The sequence below is a fragment of the Bradysia coprophila genome, unplaced genomic scaffold (genome assembly GCF_014529535.1).
Source record: "Bradysia coprophila strain Holo2 unplaced genomic scaffold, BU_Bcop_v1 contig_87, whole genome shotgun sequence".
NCBI classification, from domain to species: Eukaryota; Metazoa; Arthropoda; class Insecta; order Diptera; family Sciaridae; genus Bradysia; species Bradysia coprophila.
The window spans coordinates 1,003,592-1,029,741 of record NW_023504014.1 but is presented as its reverse complement, the minus strand read 5'-3'; the positions used below and the strand labels follow the sequence as shown (position 1 = coordinate 1,029,741).

The 26,150-nt window shown below is 37.4% G+C and overlaps 1 protein-coding gene across 3 annotated transcripts in view; it reads right to left on the bottom strand.

Annotated features, from left to right (window-relative positions):
- Nucleotides 1-9,760: 9,760 nt before the first annotated feature.
- The window catches only part of LOC119084604 (protein kinase C and casein kinase substrate in neurons protein 1), a 67,860-nt gene continuing 51,470 nt past the window's right edge, over nt 9,761-26,150 (bottom strand). For 2 of the 3 annotated variants that reach the window (XM_037194663.1, XM_037194664.1), the window contains 8 exons: nt 19,363-19,511; nt 19,112-19,300; nt 12,913-13,139; nt 12,715-12,835; nt 12,380-12,490; nt 11,873-12,039; nt 11,606-11,778; nt 9,761-10,301 (listed from right to left, as the gene is read on the bottom strand). In XM_037194663.1, coding sequence (XP_037050558.1) covers nt 10,189-10,301; nt 11,606-11,778; nt 11,873-12,039; nt 12,380-12,490; nt 12,715-12,835; nt 12,913-13,139; nt 19,112-19,300; nt 19,363-19,511 — 1,250 coding nt within the window. In that variant the 3' untranslated portion in view covers nt 9,761-10,188. The remainder of the gene's footprint in view (nt 10,302-11,605; nt 11,779-11,872; nt 12,040-12,379; nt 12,491-12,714; nt 12,836-12,912; nt 13,140-19,111; nt 19,301-19,362; nt 19,512-26,150) is intronic. The other variant, XM_037194665.1, reaches the window with a different exon arrangement.

The window sequence follows — 26,150 nt, the reverse complement described above, 5'->3', positions numbered from 1 at the left end:
TAATATCGTCTCAATATCGTCAGTATCGTCTCAAAATCGATATTATCGTTTTTTAGACGATACTATCGTCCAAAAAAACGATATTATCGCCCAAAAAATTTTCATCCAGGACGATAATATCGTCTAAATTGAAAAATTCTAAAATATTGTCTGGACGATAGTATCGTTTTCTTGTCGATATTATCGTTCAAAAAACGATATTATCGTTTTCTGGACGATATTACCGTTCTAGAAAATCTAATGGATATTTTCGTTTTCTGTACGATAATATCGTCCAAAACGATAATATCGTCCTGGGCGATATTATCGTTTTCTTAAACGATAATATCGTTCAGGACGATACTATCGTTTAAAAAAACGATAATATCGCCCAGGACGATATTATCGTTTAGTTTTGGGTGGTAATATTGTCCAGGACTCAATTTTACTCAGAGGTGCAGCAAGAACCGAATTCTCTTCCAAAATATCGAAAAACAATTGTCAGAGGAAATCACCTACACATCAGTGTTTAAAAAAGACGTTTAGTTCGTCCCTAAATAATTCATCTTTTTACGAAATGAATACATAAACATAAACGCCGAGCGATCCGGCCCATTGCCCCGGAGCGAAGCGGAGGGCCGCAATGCGAGTCGGGCGCCGGAACGGTGTCGGAACTTAGGAGTTAATTTTTTTTCTCTCGCATCGTCTCATAATTAGTCTGTCTAATTTTTCTATATAAAATTTAAATTTACGGAACCAAATGAACCATTTTTTAATATATATTTGCCGTCTATAAAAAGGTGTTTATCTACAAGATTTTGTGTTTCGTCTTCAACAACCATCCAGAACGATAATATCGCCCAGGACGATATTATCGTCTAGAATTTTTATTTTAAATTAATTAAAAACGATATTATCGCCCTGGACGATATTATCATCTCAAATTTAAAAAAATAAATTAATTAAAAACGATATTGTCTCGTCCAGAACGATATTATCGTCCCAAAAATTATCGCCCAGGACGATAATATCGTCCAAAATAACGATAAATTTGTTCAGAAAAAGAAAATAACGATAATATCGTCCAGCGGATATTTTCATCCAGGACGATATTATCGTCAAAAAAACGATATTATCGTTTTTTGAACGATAATGTCGTTTTTTAGACGATAGCATCATCAAAAAAACGATAGTATCGTCGATAGTCTAAAAAACGATAATATCGTTTCTGACTGTATTGACCGTGTAGTTATGTCGCCTCATCGATTAAATCTGGTCCTTCATTTATGTAAATAAAATCCAAGTGTTTGATGCAAAATCTATCACTTCAATTGTTTTAGCACTTGTTTCGCTATATAACAGAACACAAGTTAGATCTCATCGTTTATTCTCGTCATCGTCATCGATAGCAGATGGTCATAGCACTGCTACTAGCTCGAACACTCATTTTATCAACGTCAAAATAGCCTTCAAATTTCAAAGATGCGTGTACGATTGCATGTGTTGTGCGTTTTTATTCACACTAACAAATCATGACTCCTGTCTTCTCCTGCCTATTAAGATAGCATTAGCCTACAAATATTTCTTATGTTCATTCTAGTAGCAGAGCTATGAGTAGGCCTTTTCTATTAATTTCGTTACGCGCATCTATGCAATTCCCATTTAACTTAAAACGAGAATAACTCGTGATCCTGGCGTCCTAGAATTTTTTTCATCATGATTACAATCAGGACGAAAGTCTACCGATGGGTTTTTAGATTCATAACTTACCGCTGATAAATGTCGAGCAGTGAAGTACTCAACCCAACGTCTAATGGTTTGGTACGAATCTTAGAATCGAAACTAGTTCTTTCGCTCGACTTCGGATGTTTTCTTCATGGGCAGTTATCAAACGTTCCTTTTTTTTACAAATTTTCTAATGAATTTTCTTCGGATGGGCAAAATTCTTGAAAGTTGGTACTTCGAACTACAGGGATTCCACGCACTCACTTTTCTCACTTTTTACAACTAATTTCAACATGTGAAAAAGTGAGCAACAATTTGCTCGATTTCTCACTTTTTTCAACTTTTTTCAATCCGTTCACTCACTTTTTTCAAGACCACTTAAAACAGGTTGGAAACCATGCTAGATTTGTGAAATTTCGGGAGCTCGAAACTCTCTTTTTTTTTCCAGTCTTGTACATTATCATTTAGTAATGTTACCTCTGGAGTTAGTGTACGCAGAAACTTTGCGTCGACTCCAATCTACTTTTTGATTCCACCACGAGCTTGAGTCATTCAACCAGAACGCACGCTTATTATGGTGGATGGATCTGATCAGAGCTTCAAAGCTGTCAGGTGAGTTACAGGTAACCTGCAACTTTCATACAAATTTTCCTGGTAACTCTCCAGGTTTCAGATCAGGTATGGATTAAGTCTCAATGAAACAAACGTCAAATGAAAACAGCAGACACAAGAACAAGAGTTTAATGGTGAGCTCGAAAATAGTTAGTTTTTATTGAAATCCTGATTAGGGAGGATGGAAGTCTGTTTGATTGACCATAAAAATTACACCAAAGCTTCTCACACGCAACGTCCATTAAAGTTCTGTAGCGCCGTAATTGTTCTATCAATTTCCAACAGAAATGTTTATTTTTTATGCATATCGGGCGGGTCCATAATGTCACGGTGTCGGGGAATCTCGCACACGCGATCATAGTATGCGTCCTTTTACGACATGTAACGAAAAGTCATGACTGTGCGAGATTCACCACTTAGATGTGAATCTCGCACACCATGAATTTGTGTGGTGTGCGAGATTACCCTACCCCAATGTCACCAGAAATCGGCACAAAAAATGAGGTTCTGCTTTTCAGTCAATTTTATCTGCCGATTTCTCTTGAACGTTACAAATTTTATCTCAAGCCTTCCAGACTGAGTCATAGGAAATGTAAGAAGTAAGATGGGGGTAACGGATGCCCTCAATGTTCTCCACATCAAAGTTTACGACAACATGCCGAAACCTGGATTCTTTCTGAATTTACACCCATTTTGACACAAGCAATTCATGATGATTCGAAAAGTGCTGATGTGACGCAACAAAGTTCTAGTTGAGAATGACGAATTTTAATTTTTAGAAACTTACTTGCGGTATAACTTTGGCTTCGCGTAAAAATTACCCCGAAAACTCACTTTTTTACCTACTTTTAGATCAGAAAATCAACTATTTCTAGCAACTATTTTCGTGACTTACAGTCAAAGGCAGTCAATTTGTAGGCAGTATGTGTGGATCAGCTGAAAAACAGCTGAAGCAAATTTATGCTGAAAATTGACTGTCTTTGACTGTATGCTCACTTTTCGACTTTTTCACTTTAAATTCTCCGTGGAATCCCTGGCAACTAGAACAGGTCCGGTAAACTTGAACTGAATCTGAAAATCATAAAGAGTTCAGGGAAACCACGTCAGGTTTCAAATCAGATAAATTGAGTCACAGCAAACTTATCGAAAAGGTCTAGTCCATCTGCTATAGATGACGAGAATAAACGATGAGATGATCTCATTGAGATCTGGTTAGTGTTCTGTTATAAAGCGAAACAATTCAGGTGATAGATCTACCGATCACCTTTTGTAAAGTACAGTGGACTTCAGTGGTATTTAGACAGACAGCTGCTTTTTAGATGGTCCACTCATACAAACAAAATTTCTTATACGCGTGTAACTATTTCATCCGTATTAGCAGTTTTTTGTTTGTATGAGTGGGACCAGCTGGAAAACAGCTGAAGCAAATTCATGCCTAAAGTGACTGATCACTATTCGGGTTACCTTCTGAAAGCAGTACTTACCAAGTTTTCCGTTTGCTTATCTCTCATTTCTAATTTTGCCCAAAAGAAAATACATTTCTTTCAACAACAATCTCCTTTAATTGTTCGCTAAAGTACTTGTACTTGGCTACAAATTAATATGACATATAAACTGTATCCCAGTTAGTGTTCATAAAATACAATTTACAAAAATCAGACGCAAAAAATTGCTCAAAAAAATTTCTATTTTCCAAAAAATGTTCACGTTAGTCATTTTCATTGTTACCTGTAAAACTGTGTAAAATGAAGTTTATGACCAATGACACAGCCCTGCTTCTAGCATGAACATACAAAATATTCGGAGACTGATGAAACCACAGTAGGTTTCTTCCAAGATCGTTCAAAATGTCAATCGTCATCCACAGAGAAGCCAACACAACCTCACTTTGAAGTTTTAACGAACAAATTTGTTTAAGTTGCGGTTATGTTTGCTTCTGCGGATGACGGTCGGTTGTTTTCGGCCTGTCAAAATTCGTTTTTACCGTACGATGGAAGAAACCTGTAGGTACTGCGTTTCTGTTGTGCAGATAGATGACTTGCTTTCGTTGTATGAGTTAAAACATACAATACAAAGAATCCCAAGTGGTAGCTCGTATCACTAAAGCCTCCAAATTTGACACTTGTCAATTCAGTGTTCATGCTAGTAGCTGTGCTGTGCCAATGATGAAGATGATGCAGAGTTACGTGATCATCATTTGCTTAAAATGTTCTTTGAATTTGGTCAAAAAAAAATTCCATTGGTGCTTTGCGTTGTCGTTTGTGCTGTGTGTACCATACAAACATGCATGGGTATTTTCGGAAAATTACGGTTCAAATAGCATTGGTTCCCGGGAAAAACTTGAGAAATAATCCAGAAATTCATACTCGAATTTAAGCGTTTCCGATGACCTTCATTGGGTCCCGGTATAAATATTTTACTGAATTTCAGTTAGTCGGAAAATGTAATCCCCCGACAAGAAACTTTCCGATACTCCAATTGCAGCAATGGTTTCCCTTCTATTACAGCAATGGTTTAACTTCTATTACATCAATGGTTTCCTGCAATAGCAATAGTATGCTGTCTTGCTGGGACATTTTTTTTGCCTCGTCTTCGGCTCGAAATACAACTTTCCCACACGCCTCAAAATGTCCCGGCGGAAATTGCAAAAAACTGGTTTTGAGTGAGACAGTATTGACCAGAGATGTTTCTGTGGTATTTACGCAATTCTCGGCTGCAAGGCAACAATAGTTATTGGTTCAATGAAGGAAGAAAAGGTGGATATTGCACTTCAAGAGTGTTGTCCAATTCACCCGAGAAAATGCAATTTCCAACTTTTTTACCGAGTTAAGCACAACGTTTTTGACAACAAAGGCTTCCGAACTTTCAGCTGAGGTCAGAAATTGACTATTTTCTCTCCTGCGTTGTAAAAATAAATTACAAAATCGGATTCGATTTACAACTCTTTTTCAAATGTTTTTTCTCTCTATTCGGCTAATGGTCAATGTCAGTAACGCTTTTCAAGTGGTTCTTTTACCACTGCCTTCTCAGAAAAGTAACAATCTGATCAAGGTCTCTCCAAGGTATTTTTGATCGCTCGATGGGAAAAATTCCTTTCTCCATAACCTAAATACTTACAGTGCGCGACTCGACGTGACATTTTTATCTATAGTCTGGGTTTGATGCAATGAAATGAGTGGAGGAGGTGTGTTGTTCAATTGTTCGTCTAACTATGAATGGCAATAAAATTCTGTGGATGAAACTGACTCAATGGTCAACTGGTAGGTGAATCAGGACAATATCTTCATTCACTGAGAAAAAAGATTACGTCTGACACGTATACAGTGTGGTAAGGAAGTTATACGACAGACACGTATGCGTGCTAACGTACGACACGTTTTGTTATACATACGTCTTGTATAAAATACGAGTGTCATGTTTTTAGCCCCGTACGAAGTACAAAGAGGCTTATAGGATTACGATGCCGTGTGTAATTGATGGAATTCGAAGCAGACGGTAAGGGCAAAGTGTTTGCCTATGTTCATAGATGACGAATCCGCATTAAAAATTTTGTCTGTCCGTCTGTCCGTCTGTCCGTCACGTCGATATCCTGAGTAAATCAAATCCGATTTCAAAAAAAAATTTTTCCCTGAAAGATAGTCAAAATAGTGAGGCTAAGTTCGAAGATGGGCATATTTGGGTGCTTTAAGTGCTTTAAGGTCTTTTGGGGATATTTACGGCAAAAAAAACTCCAGGAAAAAAAAGTTTATTAAAATCGGGTGAATGGCCCGTGAGTTAGGGCCCTAGAAGTGAAAGGCTACTCGGCCCTAAGTGTCATCTCCATTTCATCCTTTTTTCGTGATTTTTGTTTCATTTGAAAGGTAATCGAAGCCCGAATATAATGTGGCGAAGAACGTTTTAAATTTGGGTCCTTGGACTAAGGCCTCTCCACGGCCCTAAGTGTGTTTTGCATATAACTCGAGTAAATTTGATCCGATTTTCCTAATTTTTGTTTCATTTGGAAGGTAATCGAACACCAAATAGAATGTTGTTGGAAAAAAAAAATTAAATTTGGGTCCTTGGACTAAGCCCGCTACACGGCCTAAGTGTATTTTGCATATAACTCGAGTAAATTTCATCCGATTTTCCTAATTTTTGTTTCATTTGAAAAGTAATCGAACGAGGAATTGATTTTTGTTGAAAAAAAAATTAAATTTGGGTCCTTGGACTAAGGCCGCTTCTCGGCCCTAAGTCTATTTTGCATATAACTCGAGTAAATTTCATCCGATTTTCCTAATTTTTGTTTCATTTAAAAGGTAATCGAAGGCCGAATAGAATGTTGTTGAAAAAAAATTTAAAATTTGGGTCCTTGGACTAAGGCCTCTCCACGGCCCTAGGTGTATTTTGCATATAACTCGAGTAAATTTGATCCGATTTTCCTAATTTTTGTTTCATTTGAAAAGTAATCGAACGAGGAGTTGATTGTTGTTGAAAAAAAATTAAATTTGGGTCCTTGGACTAAGGCCGCTACTCGGCCCTAGGTGTATTTTGCATATAACACCGAGTAAATTTCATCCGATTTTCCTAATTTTTGTTTCATTTAAAAGGTAGGTAATCGAAGGCCGAATAGAATCTTGTTGAAAAAAATTTAAAATTTGGGTCCTTGGACTAAGGCCTCTCCACGGCCCTAAGTGTGTTTTGCATATATCTCGAGTAAATTTCATCCGATTTTCCTAATTTTTGTTTCATTTGGAAGGTAATCGAAGGCCGAATATAATGCTGTTGAAAAAAAAAATAAATTTGGGTCGTTGGACTAAGGCCGTAACTAGGCCTTAGGCCTCTCAATAAATTAAAATTTTAGGTCAACTTGAAATTTGTGTTACATTTGAAAGGAACGTCGTACGGGGCTTCGTAATTGCGCTATGCGCAATTTGTAAGATGAACACATTTCATAATAATTTTACTTCAACTAGGGTGACAGACGCACTAGGGTCACGTGCGCAATAGATGTACGGGTTCGTACGGGGCTCAGTCGCAGCAAACGCTCCGACTGTTCTGACGGCTCGTTTACCTTAGTCATCGTATATTATACAATGACTATGTATGGAAATACGTGTCATGTGTAAGTACGCATACATGACTGGTGTATAACTACCTTACCACACTTTATACGTGTCAGACGTAAACTTTTTTTTTCAGTATTGGTCCATTGAACTAGTACATTTTCGCTTTCGCTTCGTTTATTGTTTGCTTTTTTTTCAAATTTTTATTTCTCATTAACCGTTTTCTCTTTTTTGACATAATTTTTTGTTTAATTTGTTTGTTTTTACAATGTTAAATAGTACGTTACAACTTGATCCTGTAAATTACACGCAAAAATTCTTCTTCTTTTGTCTTACAATTTTTTCTCATTTTCATTTCCTCATTCTACTACCGTTCACTAAGCGCTAAGGTTTTTCTTGTTTACATTTTCGTAAATCGATGGATTGCTTTTTTATATTTCATGAAATCGGAGTAGGACGAATTTTTTGTTTGAAAATCGGTAAGTAATTTTGTAATGAAGAAATAATGTTCATGCTTGCGCGTTGAGAAAACTAGTGTTTCATCCCAGCATTTGGGGTGTGAAAATTGCTTGACTTTTCTCAGAAACTTTAGAACTTTTCCAAAAAAATCTGGAATTTCGTCAAATTTCTACAAATTTTTGAAATTTCAGAAATCTTAGAAAATTTAGGAAATTAAAAAAAACTTAAAATTTAACCCGGGTGGTCTACACATCACTATTTTCACTAATACAGCCTTGCAACACTTCATCTTTACTTGTTCGAACTGACTTTACGTTTAGGTTGGACAGAACCGACTCCGCCTTGTACAAAGTATTCTAAGAATTCGGTGTTTCGACAGAAGCATCTTGAATCTTCCTGGTGCAAACTGGCGTAACAATTGGGTTTTTCGACGAAGTTTATTTTACCCGATTGCAAATAGTTTAGAAGTGACAACATTTCGAAGTAACTCGTTTTCTCGCTATCACAAACATGAAAAACATTAATCTCGGAGAGAAAATACCAATTTCCAACTTCAGTGATTTGCAGCACTCGCTGCGCTTGGTCCAGAAATTTCGATTCTTTTATTGGAATTTGATATTTTCTTTTCTCAACGGTTAACCGTGAGGTTGAACAAAACTTCATGTTCTTATTGAGGGACTCGACTCGAGTACTATAAGGAACCACATTCAGTTCGCGGATCCATCCAGCCGTTTCGGAGAACTTAAATACACGTAATTAATGTAACAATTCCACTCATCCTAAAGGAACGGCCACTTGAAAATAGATAATAAATTGAACATTTTGTCGTAGAGTGACCTTGCTGCAAACAAAATGTCGTAACAGATACTTGTTGTGAGGCTGGTATGGCAAGTTTGGGATCGTTGTAAAGCTTAGACTGCAGACTGATCAGGCATTATTGTTTTGTTGCAAGACGGGTCTACCTGTGTGTTACAGAGGAGTTCAAGTTTCGCCGAGGATAGTGAAAATAAAATTTTTCAAATATTGTACAATTCAGACAAATTTTGTAAAATCCATTCTCGGCGTTTAATAGAGCATGGAATCCTCTACCAATATCGCCATTCAAATAGTTTCAAACTTTCTTCGTCTTGGACATATCACCATTCAAAGATGTCGAATTTTCGACTTTAGCTGACTGTAGCTACGTGGTCAGGTTGTGGAGGGAAGCCATTTTAACACGAATTAGCTTAGAATTGGTCCCCCTATCCGTTGCGATAACAATCTGAATTCAAATTGACTCGTTGGTCCCGCACGGCCATGAGTGCCGGTTCTCCGAAACGGCTGGATGGATCCGCGAACTGAATGTGGTTCCTTATAGTACTCGAGTTCCTCAATAGTGAAGAAAAATCAGAGGTGGTGTCGCGACTCTATTTAACACTTTGCCGGTTATTGTGTCTTGTCGACTTTAGGCACCCTGCAAATCAGTAAAGGAGTAAAGAGAAGTTTTAAAAATCAAAAATTAAATTTTAGAGTTTTTAAATTTTATTTGGATGTAGCCCTCGACTCCTTTACTACTCGCCAGGGTGTCTAAAGTTCCAGCGTGCGCATTATTCTGCAATGTGTTAAGTTTTGTTAAATAATGAAACAAAAACCGAATCCAATCCAACAAAACAATTCCTTTCAACCAGAAACAAAAATTTTTCTTTTTTGCAATTTTATTTTCAAAATTACCTTAAATTTCTAAATTGGAGGTGCCATACATTTTAGGTGATTGTAATATCCCTTTTATATCGACAATGATTTAGATTTTACAAAAAAAAAAATTGAACTCTTTCCTCTATCCCTCCCGTCCTCTCAATTCTTCCGAAATATTTTTCCTTTTACGTCTAAAAAAAACGATTTCTTTTACCATTAATGTATATATCGCGGATTATACAGGTTTCCTTAGATTTCTTTTTCTTCTTCTTCTTCTTGATAAATAACAAATAACAAAAATATTTAAAGATTTTTTTTCTTCTTTTGATTCTTATTACCAGAACTCTTTAACTGCTAAATTTAACAAAGAAAAAAAAAGGATAAATGTTTTAAAACATAAAATAATTTAAATTTACCGGTAAATTCAAATCATTCCACACAAACAAAACGAAAAAAAAAAACCAAAAAATGTCACAACAAAATACAACATTTTTGTGGTGTTAGGTGTTTTTCCCATTGAGAGAGTGAAATGATCAAATCTCTCTAACGAAATTCTATTTTGTTTTTCTCTTCCTTTGTTTTTCCCTTTCATTTTAAAGAAATTTATTTAACACAACACACACCCCATCTCGCGGTGCATCTTTAACACTAATACACCCTCAACGGTGAATATTCATCATGCACTGCATTATCGTTTTTATGACGGAACATTTTCGACATAATTTGCTGGATATAAACCTACTTTGCCATTTTTCCGGCCCTTGCACCAGCCTTGTTCATCCTCGTCTTCGAGCTTTTCAAATATGTCACCTGAAAACGGAAATTTTTTGATTATTTTGAGCCGAGTTTTCACGCTGTCTGTTGTCGTCTAACAGAAACATGGTTCTAGCTCCTACAGTGACTAACATTCTAAAACCAGCCGATCCAAGAAATTTCAGTTTTTCTGATAATTTTGACAAGTCGCAGAGATTGAAACGCCACAGCACAAACCAATGACACTTGACATTTACCCCTCAAAAATATTGAAAAATTCCAATTCCACACAGTGGCTGGTTTTAGAATGTTAGTCACTGTAGTTGAATTGGAAAACAGAGATCGAATTATTAGCCCAGACCGTTGTGTCAGAAAAATTTTCTGCGTTCGCCAAAAGTGTACTGAAAATGTCGACTTTCGATCACCACTTTTCATTCCCAATCATGACTGAAAAGTTCGAAAAACGTAGAGCGAGAGGATTGACACAAGGGATCCGACTATATTACATAGAAATAGTAATTCAATTCAGCTAAAGAAAACGATGTCTGTCGATCAATGTCTTCGATACCTTGATGTTTCGACACTACTTCCATCAAATAGTTCTCTTACAGTCGGCGACTTTCAACGACGCATTTTTTTTTTCAGCTGATTCACTCATACAAAACAGTTGCGCTAATTACAGGTAAACATTGTACACACAAGCGTGTGGTAATGGTAAAACCGTTCAAAGCCATAAAACCATATTTGATTGGAAACAGCTCAAAAACAGCTGAAACGAAATATGTCCCTTGTTTCAAAGTCGTCGACTGTACTGCACTGAAGTAATTTTTGAAAAATTAAAGGCTCAAAAGACATTGGTCAAGGGTTCTGTGAAGAAGTACTCTATCAACGCACCTCAAGCAAAAGTGCTTCGAGTGGCAGATGCCAAATGGAGTTTTAGAATGAATCAGACATGAAGCACTAGAACATAATACGGAAGCCAATCACGGTGTCATTTGGGAAGTAGAAGTTTTATTTGACATCAATTTATTGAATGACTTGTTTACATCAGAATGACCATTACGGGCAGTGTTTCCGAAGGATGTTTTTTGGGAAAAATTTCCATTTTCGGATTTTAACGTTTCTGATTAAGAACTGGCACTTAGGAGATCAATTTGGTTTCGATGACAAAAACAACAGTCCCGGAAAGCCAATTCTACTGACATGACTTTAAAATTCATTTTTGCTGACCGGACTGTTTTGAACAATTTCTATTTTCTCACAAACTTCAATGTTCTCTCTCTCTCTAGCACCGAAGTAGCTTCGGTGCTCGAAGTAAGATCACTGCCGACATGCAAATTAAAAATTCTCTGTTAGCGTACCTTGCTTGAATGTCAATTCATCACTTTCAGCCCCATCATAATCATATAAAGCTTTCACTGGAACACCCGGCTCACCATTGTCTACCAAAACCGTTTCACCATCGCCCTCGTCCCACTCCTCTTCATCGAATGGATTAGCATCGGTCTTGCCATTGCCGTTACCATTGCCGTTCCTATTTCGAGAAAAAATCGTCAAACATTTAATTGCAACACATGGGATAGACGAGTCAGTCGTAAAATAAATGAAAAAAAAAAAATTGGAATTACGTTATTGTCGATGCTCTGTGGTTGGGCGAAGCATTCTGTGAATTCTGCGACGGTGTACTATCCGATTTCGGTGATTCGCTATTGACACGCGATGTTGGTTTAGCATTTGTCACTGTGGCTGATGTTCGGTTTACACTGTTTCGATTGTTGGCTGGTGGAGGATATTCCTAAGGAGGAAAATTGAAAATTAATTTTTTTGTCAAGTTGAGGCGAGGAAGCTTAAAGATTTGGTTTTATCAAAAAAGCCGACGTTTCGTTGAAAAGGAATGTTACATTCAAAGGAGTTAAAAACAAATGAAAATGAATCGGAGAGCAATAGTCACTCTGAACAAACGAAGCAGGTGAGAAGAACACAATTTTCTTCTGATGTAGTCAGACTCCCCAACTTCTCAATTTTCTGTCATTTGTTCAAAGTGGCGCACTGCTCCTCCACGTTAACTGAGAAACGGTCGTTTAAAAAATTATGCAAAATAAGAAAAAAAATAAAAACTCAAACGGCATGCATACAGGCAATTCCTCGCCAACTGGTCGTTGATGTATCAGGGTGATCGGTGCCGCTGGTAAGGCTTCTTTGGATTTATTGCCCTTAGCAATGTCACGGAACTCTTCAGTATATTCCTAAAAATTTGGGGGTTTAGAAGAGAAATCACACGAAAAACGTTAATGTAAACAAAACAAAAAAAATTGAAATTAAAATTGAAGTTCGTTTAGATCACAGACATTCCAAACAACAAATATTTTTTTAGATGCGAAAAATCAACACAGTTAAATTGGAGAACATTGCCGATAAAAAGACATTTTTCTTCCATCAAATCAATCCATTGCCAAAGCGGAACACTTACCACGAACGATGGCCAATTCATTGCCATGTTAACACCATGATTGTTCGACCACCATTTCAAATCTTTTTGGTGATCCGAATTGTTGATGGTGTGATAGAGTTCTTCGTATATCTGAGGTAAGCTGCAGTAATAAAGATTTCAGTCATCGTCGGTTACACTCCCCCACACACACATCGAAATCGAAAGAATTGTTTGTACCTGGGATCCTTGGACACATTCAAACTTTTATGAATTTTGAATAGAACGTCTTTGAAGAACCTTAACCGAGTCTCTTCCATTTCTTGGCACTTGATGAATACTGATGTCATATCTTCCATATACACGGGATTGTATTTGTTAATCTCTTGCAGCGATTGTTCGTACTTTTCCCTACACTTTTGCACCTCATCTTTTGTTTTCTGCACTCGATCCTGCATCTTTTTGATCTAGAACACGTAATTCGGAAAGGTTATAGGGAGACTTGTCAAGAAGATGAGTTAAGGGTTCACAAATGGCTAGTCATCTGTTACCAACAATGTAGAGAAAAATAAGCCAAGAACTCTAGCTAGCATTTTATATAGCAAAATGGATGTTCGAACGAATGAAGTAGAAGATTTTCCGTAGACCATTAGAATATGGTTGAAGCAACATAAGTAACAGATTTAATGATCTGAGTGTACGATGTGGTTTTGTTAAATGTTAAATTAGCAAATGACGTCACATTGTAGATGAGAAGGAAAGCAACATTTTCGTACAAAAGCATTCTACGACTCTGAGTCATTTTAGATCGAGTTTATCGTAAACCCATCAACATATTCAGTCTGATCGGTCAAATATTCGTCATTATTCTGGTGGAAAACCACATCATTTCAACCAGTATTTCTAAAGTTAAGAGTGATATCGCCGAATCTTCAGGTGATTGGGAAACAAGCGGTCTCCGATTTTAATGAGTGATAGCTCGTTGGATTCGTCTTTCAATTCTAGGAAACAAGTGTCTTTCACTTTTTCTTTAAAAAATTTGTTTTCTGTGAAAAGCGCTCAAAAGTTAAGACATGCCAGAGGGCATCGAAAACAGTTTTTCGGCAATAACTCAAGAAAAAATTATTTTAAATGGTTGTAATGTTGTACGATTGTCGGCCTTGGAAAGACCTACAGGTAGAGTATACGCACCGCTTGGTGCTAGTTGATCCACTAGAGTTATGACTAGAAATATAGTGAATGTTCGGAGAGTCCGCCTTCTCTGCAGCTTCGATGTACCACGGAACTGAGTACGGGGTGTTGTAGCTAGCCTCACCCACTATCGTTGCACATATAAATGAACCCAGTACTTTTGGGCTGCAGGCCTACAGACGTCTTGAAAAAGTTGGTGCCAAAATGTAGATTTTTTCCTTCTGTCTGAGGGCCCAACTGCCAGAACAGCGTCTGGAACGGTTCTACGTGAGTAATTTTGTATCGTCTACTATTCCCTTACCGTATACGCTTCACTTTGACTCGAATATAAGTCGTTAGAACATATCCAGTGTTAGTAATTCTTGTGAAAAATTATTAAATTATTAAATTTTTCTCGGATGATTTTAGTAGCAAATATTGGTCCAATTGAAAAACTAAATACTGTTCCGTAGTCCTGAGGTCATTTGCTATACGCTAAAACTTTATTTGACTAAAATCTTTGGAGAAAACTTTAATGATTTTTCTCTTGATATTACTAATGGTGGATCTGATATATTCGCGACATAGCGAAGCGTTTTTCTATTGATAAGGTGAAAGAATAGTAGACAATAAAAAATGATTGCCATAGTACTGTTCCAGATGCTCTTCTGGCAGTTGGGCCCTCAGACAGAAGGAAAAAATCTACATTTTGGCACCAACTTTTTTTTCAAGACTTCTGTAGGCTTGCAGCCCAAAAGTACTGGGTTCATTTATATGTGCAACGATAGTGGGTGAGGCCAGCTACAACACCCCATACTCAGTTCCGTGGTACATCGAAGCTGCAGAAAAGGCGGACTCTCCGAACATTCACTATATTTCTAGTCATAACTCTATTGGATCAACTAGCACCAAGCGGTGCGTATACTCTACCTGTAGGTCTTTTCAAGGCCGACAATCGTACAACATTACAACAATTTAAAATAATTTTTTCTTGAGTTATTGCCGAAAAACTATTTTCGGTACCCTCTGGCATGTCTTCACTTTTGAGCGCTTTTCACAGAAAACCAATTTTTTTAAGAAAAAGTGAAGGATACGTGTTTCCTAGAATTGAAAGACGAATCCAACGACCTATCACTCATTAAAATCGGAGACCGCTTGTTTCCCAATCACCTGAAGATTTGGCGATATCACTCTTAAATCGCTTGATAATTTCGGATAGGATGCGTAAAAACATGAAACTAACCAAAGAAACCAAACCCCCAACTGAACCTCTGACTCTAATTGAAAATGCGGCATTTTCTTAGACTTGGTTTTTGTGCAGACTATTGCATTTATAGACAGAAGGATTCCGGAAGCCAATTTTTAAACCTTTAGGCCTTTTGAAGGAAAAAGAAAACAAAATGGCAGCACTGCTTAATCGACGTGCAACGATTTCAGTTCCTAATTTTAATACTGCAGAGGATGCAGAGCAGTGCCTTTATTCGAGAAAATAGTTTCACGAATTTTCTGAAATTTTCACGATTTTCACAAATTTTTGTGAATTTTCGCAAAAAGTTTTTTGTTGAAATTTGAGAAAATCGCTAAAATTTGGTAAAATTCGTGAAAATATTTTCGCGAATATAGGCACTGATGCAGATGATGTCAACTCTAGATTCATGAGTCAAACAGACGGTGAATTTTCATACAATGATTCGATGGGGTGGTGGTTTCCCGTCGCCAATTATAAAATTAAAATCCAACAGAAATTTCGTTTGTGAACGATCACTAAAAACGATCATTAAAAATCACGAAGTGAAGGGAACACGTATTTGATTAGAAACGGTAAGCAGACTCTCTGTAACAGGAATTACAACTTTTCATTATATTAAATTCGACTGTAATGCAGATTGCCTTTACATTGATTTAGCGGGAGTTAAGTCTACCAGTTTTCTAACCCTAACCCAATGTCTATTGCACAGAGCGATTCTTGTGGATTCTTTCGAAGAACAGGCTCCGAAATCGGACGCTTTTTCTAGCTAGTGTGATGTGATGTGATCGAAAACTGAAAACATACACTTTTCTTACAGAAATTTCTCCAGTTACACAAGCCGTGCAGGGTCGTATGGGGTGTTATTAGAAAGGTAATTGCATATACTTCTGGGGCAAAAATTTACACTTTTCGTACAGAAATTTCTCGAGATATACGACACATACATGCTTGTATGGGTGTCATTTGAAAAGTAATTCTATGTTGTTTCAGGACACGTAGAGTCTTACGCTCAGTCACAGAGAACGGACGTGTTTATGCGTTGCTCTCTAAAAGTGTTTCTTTTGTGTGGCTGTGTGTGAATTCATTTTCGATTTTGTCTAATTTCTGTGCCAACTTTTACGGCTTTGGTGTTTTTATTTTGCTGTAATGGTTAAATGGTGAAATTATTTTAAAGGTTTTATTAACGAAATCAAAGTGTTGTTCTCGTAGGTCATTTTCTCTTTGATCAATAAAGTTGTTCTCGCCTCATTGTGCGATATCAACAATTGTGTTATTTCCTTTGTTATTTAACATGTGCTTCGTGGCGTCGGTGTACGGATTAACAATCGACTCTACCAGAAGCTAATGCTAAATTACGTGCTCGATTAATGTACGAAAATGACACATTGCCGTATGGCATCTGGCAGTCAATTTTAGTGCAGGTAAGGTACAAACGCCTCGGGTTCTCATTTGACACCCCAAAACCACATAGCAAATTTTTACAAATTTGCTGTGGTACAATCCCAAGATACAGAAACTATCTTGTACTCCAAAATGACCGCGAGGTTTAACAGATCTATTGATTGATACGTTGTATGGATGTCAAGGGATATGACGAAATACGAATCATTCAAACGCTACAACCTGCAACGCCAGAACGAGTTCAGTCACATGGTGGCATGGCGATTTATACGAAGAGGCAACTCATGGCCTATGGTGATTAGACACTTGCTATTACCTAAAACTAATAGCCGTAACCGTAACAAAGTCGGAAATATCAAAAAACCCAACATTCGCTTTCTCCATAAAAGAAACCATATCGACATAACGTCAATAGTAGAAAGAGCTACAACATGACAATGTTGATAGCGCCATCTTTGGGAAAATGTACAGGTCAATTAGTGATGGTTGTGGTATTCGCATACCACCCACGGCTTGGAGAATTCACAACGTATGGGACGTTACCACACGGTCGATTTGTGAACAATCTAAGTCGGGAGAGATATGATGTAAAATCACAGTCCATATGATCAAGAGACTTGTACAATAGCACAACAGGCCCATCTGAGGCTTAGGTGCTGGGCTTACACCCTCCCATCTAATCTAATCTAATCTAATCTAGAGTCTTACGAAAGTTTACGCATCTACGATAAAATATGAGCACTTAAACATTTCAACTTTTCATAGGTGCTTCCAAACCCCCATAAGACCCTATTCGCCCGAAAGAACATGCAATTACCTTTCTAATGACACCCCACACAACCATGTACGTTTCGTGTACCTCGAGAAATTTCTGTAAGAAAGGTGAAGGTTTTCAGTCTTTTTCTAACCCTGTCCGGATCGTGTTACTGGCAAGCCACGTAAGCTTCGAAGAATTTTTTTGAAAGTGGTTTTGGCTTCTAGGGTCGAATACCTTTCTGGGAAAAAAATTAGATCTTGCGTGACTGTTGGTGGTGTACGCGAAGTTTTGGAAGTTGAGTTGTCTGAGGCCGAAATGAGAGTCGAAGGTTCATTATTGTTATGAGGTCGAACTTTCAGTGATAGTAACTAGACCGAGACACCCAACTTTGGTTTTGGCTTCAAGGGTCGAATACCTTTCTGTGAAAAAAAATTAGATCTTGCGTGACTGCTGGTGGTGTACGCGAAGTTTTGGAAGTTGAGTTGTCTGAGGCCGAAATGAGAGTCGAAGGTTCATTATTGTTATGAGGTCGAACTTTCAGTGATAGTAACTAGACCGAGACACCCAACTTTGGTTTTGGCTTCTAGGGTCGAATACCTTTCTGGGAAAAAAATTAGATCTTGCGTGACTGTTGGTGGTGTACGCGAAGTTTTGGAAGTTGAGTTGTCTGAGGCCGAAATGAGAGTCGAAGGCTCATTATCGTCATGAGGTCGAACTTTCAGTGATAGTAACTAGACCGAGACACCCAACTTTGGTTTTGGCTTCTAGGGTCGAATACCTTTCTGGGAAAAAAATTAGATCTTGCGTGACTGTTGGTGGTGTACGCGAAGTTTTGGAAGTTGAGTTGTCTGAGGCCGAAATGAGAGTCGAAGGTTCATTATTGTTATGAGGTCGAACTTTCAGTGATAGTAACTAGACCGAGACACCCAACTTTGGTTTTGGCTTCAAGGGTCGAATACCTTTCTGGGAAAAAAAAATTAGATCTTGCGTGACTGCTGGTGGTGTACGCGAAGTTTTGGAAGTTGAGTTGTCTGAGGCCGAAATGAGAGTCGAAGGCTCATTATCGTCATGAGGTCGAACTTTCAGTGATAGTAACTAGACCGAGACACCCAACTTTGGTTTTGGCTTCTAGGGTCGAATACCTTTCTGGGAAAAAAATTAGATCTTGCGTGACTGCTGGTGGTGTACGCGAAGTTTTGGAAGTTGAGTTGTCTGAGGCCGAAATGAGAGTCGAAGGTTCATTATTGTTATGAGGTCGAACTTTCAGTGATAGTAACTAGACCGAGACACCCAACTCCAGTAACTTCATCTGTTCAACAAGATTTTTGGTACTTGGAACTTCATTCTGATTTGCGTGTCCTGTTTTGGCCACTGCAAAAAGATTCCAAGTTCCAAATTGAACAATTGAAACCCTGCAATCGCTACAGAAACCAAGAAAAATGTCTCATTTCAACCAACAAAATATTTCCGATATTCGTTCGTCTAGGTGTAGCCAGTTCATAATCACATATGTACGAAAACATATCAAATTTAGGAATGACTGTACCAGTGGTTGTAATGAACACCAATGTCAAATTGTGTATTTTATCGTGCTCCGTGCTCGTTATCAGTGACAATAATGCGATGTGTCATTTAACAAATAAATTCCATAAATTGATTGATATGGAATTGTGGAATTGTGGTTCAATTTGCCGTTTGTATTGTATCTATACAACACACAAATATCGTCAAAGTCGAACCTTGGCTGATAGCGCTACGTTTCGATAACAATCACTTCATAAATACATATATATGCGGAGTGGGCGATCAGCCCGTTGACTCAGACTTAATTAGTTGTTTGTTTCTACAATCAAAATCATTACCTGATCCGGTGATAGTGAACTATCGGCATTGGCATTTCTTTCTTGATTTGTGGCAGATTTTTCAGTCTTGCAGGAAGCGTGATAATCAGCTTTGGTCTTCTCAACCTTTGCTAAATGTTTAGCCCATGGTTTCTGGGCTTTCTTAAAATTATCATCCATTTCTTTTCTCTCCTTTATTTGCATCATTGTCTGAATGGGAACGGAAATCAATCGATTATTTCTCACTCTTTTATTTTTCGAAATCCACAAACCTTATGGAAATTGTCTTTTTGCCAGGTTTTAATCATTTGAATTTCCCCAGCAATTAAATTTTCTTTAACCCGTAAATGCACGTCTGACAATCGTTCAGCTTCTGTTAAAATGCCTTTCCATGCTGCTTCCATTGTACCATATTCGGGGCCTTGATATTGGGAACAAGAAAATGAAAGAATAAATCAGAAAAAAAAAAGTTTTTGTAGAAAATAGGTCACACTGTAGTAAGTACTTTACAACTAAGAAAAAAACCCCACCGACATTATAAGAATGTATCGTGTGCTCTACTTGTGTGCTTTCTCATATAAAACAACGTTCTGGCGTTGTTGGATGTTTACATTGTTCTCTTGTGATTAATAGAAAAATGAATGGCTGTGTGGCAATAGCATCTCATCGTTCAATTACTTAGTGTGATGGTATTTGGAGCAATATTAAAATGTAAACAATTTTCCTACAAGATGTAAAGGAGGTATTGACAAAGGCTTAAACAGCATCGACTGAAGGTCTCTTGTTACATATTGGAAATGTTTGAACGATCAGACTTTCAATGGGATTCTGTTTCCGACACCAGGCGGAAAATCGTTTTAATAAAGCCATGGACAAATTGCTGTTGAACAAATTGATTGAAAATTCATTGAAAATTGAGGTGGAAAATGAGATGCACAGAGGGATTCTTTTGAAAAACGGAATCTTGAAATCGGACGCATTTTCCATTGGACTTTTTTATATGTGCCTGAATTGGTATTGGTCCCTAGAACCTAAAACCACTTTCAAAAAAATTCTTTGAATCTTGTGTGGCTAGTGGGAGGTGATCGAAAACTGAAAACATGCACTTTTCTTACAAAAATTTCTCCAGTTACACGAGCCGTACAGGGTCGTGTGGGGTGTCATTAGAAAGGTAATTGCATGTGCTAATGGGAAAAATAGGGTCTTGTTGGGTTTAAAATTCATCCACACTGAGATATGTGCAGTTGAAGTTTTCAGCCGAAAAAAGACTGAAAACTGACACTTTTCTTACAGAAATTTCTCGAGGTACACGAAACGTACATGGTCGTGTGGGGTGTCATTTGAAAGGTAATTGCATGTACTTTTAGGAAAAATAAAGCTTACAGAAGTTTGGTAGCATCTTCGATGAGTTATGTGAAGTTGAAATGTTTAAGTGCTTATATTGCATCGAAGATGCTTCCGAACCCTGATAAGATCATATTTGCCCTGAAAGTACATGCAATTACCTTTCTAATGACACGTTACACGACCATGTACGTTTCGTGTACCTCGACAAATTTCTGTAAGAAAAGTGTCAGTTTTCAGTCTTTTTTCGGCTGAAAACTTCAACTGCACATATCTCAGTGTGGATGAATTTTAAACCCAACAAGACCCTATTTTTCCCATTAGCACATGCAATTACCTTTCTAATGACACCCCACACGACCCTGTACGGCTCGTGTAACTGGAGAAATTTTTGTAAGAAAAGTGCATGTTTTCAGTTTTCGATCACCTCCCACTAGCCACACAAGATTCGAAGAATTTTTTTGAAAGTGGTTTTAGGTTCTAGGGACCAATACCAATTCAGGCACATATAAAAAAGTCCAATGGAAAATGCGTCCGATTTCAAGATTCTGTTTTTCAAAAGAATCCCTCACAGTCTTTTGACAAATTTATAATGAGCTGTGTAGGAACGCAAGGACAAGTTTTTACGTCTTTAGCAATCATTTTACAACTTTTTACAGAAATTAATCCTTTGACTTTTAATGGCGTTAAGTGGTGCCTTAAGAGGCAAAAAGGCAAAGTATGATCAGCTAATATTGTAGCCTACATTTGTGCGTTTCGTATTTTATTTCGAAGATATTTTGTTAACAAAACTCATTTTGAAAAATCTAAAGCGACAATAACCACCACAAATATGGTAGCTTTCAAACACAAAAAATAGTGGGTGCAGTTGGCTTAGTCGTGAGAGAAGTCAACAACCTATGCAATTTAGGCAAATTGCTGATTTTTCACAGGATGGTGGTTCAAACTACCACAAACAAATCGAAAACAAATCGATTTTTTATTGAAAACCAATACATTTGCGGTCGTTATTGACGTCGTACGTTTTTCAATAATAATTCAGGTGAAATATCGAAAATAAATTATGAAACGCACAAATGTAGCGTAGATGCAATTGGTACGTCATTTCGCCTGCGAATAGTCTTTGTGAAAGGAAAAGTGCTATTGGCAGGAAGATGCTATTGGCAGGCGCCTGCCAATAGTATCTTTAATAATAATTTGGCTATTGGCAGGCGCCTGCGAATAGTCACTACGCAAATGTAGGCTACAGTTTTAGTTAAGTATCCATGTCTAGCAATAGACTGAAGAGGCATCGATGCTTTGCTGAAGAGCATACACTTGGGCATTTTTTAAATATTGGATTTTAGTTCACTTTTGATGATATCTTTCCACTAGAATCTTTTTTCAAAAATATAGGACCGCAATAACCACCACGAATGTATGAGCTTTCAACAGAAAATGGATTTGGTTGCAGCATTTTCCACTTTGACAAACTCTGAGATAACTGACCAGTTTATGAAAATTTCATTTAGCTGCTCACTGTTTTCAGGGCTGGTCGAACGACTACAACCAAAATAAATTTTTCAAAAAGGATTCTGATGAAGCGATATCATCAAAAATGAAATGCAAGACACGCAAATGTAGGCTACAATTTTAGCTGCGCACCGATGCCTCTTAAGTTCCATTTTTTTTCTATTTTTTATTCTGTCGATTTCTTTGAAACCTTAACATCATTTTTGGTAAAAAAATTTCCTATAAAAATATCGGAAAATGTTTTACCAAAAATAGTCACTGTACCAACATCGACCAAATTACATGAATACTGAAGGCTACCGTGTTAAATTAGCGAATTATAAGAAAAATGATAGTTACTGCTGTCGGCACAAATACATCATTTTTTTCATTTTCGACCAATAATCCCAAACACATTCTACGTAACATTTAAAAATTCATTTTTCCTATAATTCACTAATGCAACATTTCACCTTTCTGCATATAACTGTTCATATGAAGGTAGAGATTGAATAAATCTTCTATCAAGAAAAGAAAACAAATCTTCGAGGACTCATTTGATTGTCTTCATTATGGAACCAAAATCTGATGAATGATGTCAACCAGATACAAAACTCTTAAAACGGGAAGACCAAACTTGAACGATAACAAATCAAAAACGTTTTCATTGTCAAGCAGCCCATCTCAAGTTGGTTGATGTATGATGCACCAGAAGTAAATGGTCTAATTAACCTTGAGACTCGAAATATTCGTCAAGTCGCATTTTTATCTGCAAAAGCGAATGAAATCGAACATATTTCCTATTTCCTACTGTGTGTATCAGAGCCGTTCGATGAATTATTGATATTTCGTGGATGGCAATTAGTACGATTTTGGTGGTCGTTTGAATCATCATTCTAATGAATATTCTACAGCCGAATCTGACAACAACGCAGGTATCGGATAACATAACAAATTACTGCAACCAAACGTTGCAAACTGAACGAATCAGGCATCAAATTTGCATAAAGATGATGTAAACAAACGATATCATCATCTGATGTTGTAATAATCAAAATAAATAAAATGAGAAGAGCGAACGAGAAAAAAACGAATAAAATAAAATATTAATTTGCCGTGCTGGAATACACGGAGCCGCGATGAATTTGAATATTTTCTCATTGATTTCGAATATTCAAACACAAAATTTATTGCAATATTCAAGGAAAGTCAAGGTAGGAACGGAATATACTTTTCGATAAGATTTTTCTTTGCATCTATTTTTAGACGATGATGCTGGGTGTATGTACTTACACGAATCATTTTTTTCATTATTTATTTTTAGCCATAGTTTGTATTATACGAACGGCTACAATAAGTGCATGTAATGCTACATTCAGTTACACACTTAGCAATTTTTCAGATTTTTATTTTACGAATTCCATTTCGCTGTAAAAAAAAACAAACTTTTTTTTATGAGAGGCAATGTTAATAAATCGGCCGCGCAAGTAATAAATTGCTGTTTATCTTAAGAAATACCACAAAAATACTTCAGTAGATAAGATATTGTTGTGATAAATTCAGCTATTTGTATGGATATTGCGTCAGAGAAATGAGAGCAATGCTAACAATCATATCTTTATGATTGGGCCGACAGAGAACACTCTTCATTTTTGTTGTTGTTTCTTTGTATTGATAAGTTAAAGGGGCTCTTCAACATCGGAATAATGAATGCCTAGGTCATTCTAATAGCTGTTATATTGAACGTGTGTACGATGAGCGCAGTCAGGAGTATTGAGACAACGTCTCAGCATTACAGTATGTAATCAGCAATCGTCATGTTATTTCAGGGCGCCACGGTAGTGGAATGTTTTGCCGATATAATTGAAAGAAATGTATCATCCTCTGATCCGGTGTTGTGTCGGAACACACCTTATCAAGTTACATACTTAGAGACCGCAGCTATTAATTTCTGAACCACAGAACCTCACTTATCTGTGAATTAAATCGCAACATTCTTCAAGAAAAAAGTGATAGAAAACGATTCAAAATCAATCTCCGAAGCAACGATTATGTTCAATTCCATTTTTAGTCAACAGTTATTACCCTTGAGAGAACGAGACAGAGCCATATCAGGAAATGATAATACATTTTTCCCTGATATTTTCATAATTCCTCTGAGACTACTGCTGGGAGCAATAATATATTCTTGGGTTTATCGAAATAAATGGCGAGAAATTCGTTAGCTAATCGTGCTAATGAATCGGACATGTTTCAATCGATTTTACATTTTCTCCATTTCGCATTAATTCAAGCCGGCTAAAGAACCGTATGCAATACGAAAAGAACGATAACGAAGGGCTATACACGGTGAATTAACATAATTTTTTCTACTTTTATTTCATTAGTGGCACAATGATGTACGTAACAATCCGTCTAATCGATGCATAAAGTTCAATTTCAGGGATTCCACGCACTCACTTTTCTCACTTTTTACAACTAATTTCAACATGTGAAAAAGTGAGCAACTATTTGCTCGATTTCTCACTTTTTTCAACTTTTTTCAATCCGTTCACTCACTTTTTTCAAAACCACTTAAAACAGGTTGGAAACCATGTTAGATTTGTGAAATTTCGGGAGCTCGAAACTCTCCTTTTTTTTCCAGTCTTGTACATTATGATTTAGTAATGTTACCTCTGGAGTTAGTGTACGCAGAAACTTTGCGTCGACTCCAATCTACTTTTTGATTCCACCACGAGCTTGTGCCATTGCTTGAGTCATTCAAACAGAACGCACGCTTATTATGGTGGATGGATCTGATCAGAGCTTCAAAGCTGTCAGGTGAGTTAGAGGTAACCTGCAACTTTCATACAAATTTTCCTGGTAACTCTCCAGGTTTCAGATCAGGTATGGATTAAGTCTCAATGAAACAAACGTCAAATGAAAACAGCAGACACAAGAACAAGAGTTTAATGTTGAGCTCGAAAATAGTTAGTTTATTGAAATCCTGATTAGGGAGGATGGAAGTCTGTTTGATTGACCATACAAAATTACACCAAAGCTTCTCACACGCAACCTCCATTAAAGTTCTGTAGTGCCGTAATTGTTCTATCAATTTCCAACAGAAATGTTTATTTTTTATGCATATCGGGCGGGTCCATAATGTCACCAGAAATCGGCACAAAAAATGAGGTTCTGCTTTTCAGTCAATTTTATCTGCCGATTTCTCTTGAATGTTACAAATTTTTCTCAAGCCTTCCTGACTGAGTCATAGGAAATGTAAGAAGTAAGATGGAGGTAACGGATGTCCTCAATGTTCTCCACATCAAAGTTTACGACAACATGCCGAAACCTGGATTCTTTCTGAATTTACACCCATTTTGTCACAAGCAATTAATGATGATGACGATCTATCATCAGCGTATGATACAGTGTGGCGCCATGGATTGTTGTACAAATTCGTTTCCATCATTCCGTGTAAGACGCTTTACACGCTGTTAAACAATATGCTCAGCAATCGCACCTTCTACGTTTATATGGACGACGAAGTGAGTAGAAAGAGAACCCTGAACGATGGATTACCGCAAGGCTCTGCTGTTTTTGCTATATGTGGGCGATGTCCCAGATGTACAGTCATCAAGAATGTATATTTTCGCGGACGATTTTGCATTGGCTGTGCAAGGCAAGAAATTTGCGGAATTGGATTTTGCTCTCTCCTGCGATCTGGATATCATGCGTCGGTACTTTGTAAAATGGAGGCTCCGACCAAATCCCAACAAAACAACTGTCACCTCCTTCCATTTGTGTAACCGTCGAGCGCAAAGAAAGTTAAATGTCATCTTCGATGGAGTAACAGTCAAGCACGATTTTTCTCCAAAGTACCTCGGTTTCACGTTGGACAGATCGTTAACTTACAAAGAAAATAGCGAGCGTATTGTAGCAAAGATTGGGCCAAGAGTCAACATTTTAAGAAAACTGACAGGTACTAGCTGGGGTGCTGATGCCAACGTCCTAAGAACATCAGCCCTGGCACTGGTATATTCTGTGGCAGAATATTGTGCAGCTGTATGGTCAGAAAGTGCACATGCAACAAAAGTCGACGTCGCAGTGAACGAAGCTCTACGAATTGTTACTGGGACAGTGTCTTCAACACCTATTGAATGGCTAAGCGTCTTAGCGAACATCGAGCCACCTACAGTTAGAAGGCGTAAGGCGTACATCAAAGAATGGACGAAGCAGGAAAATG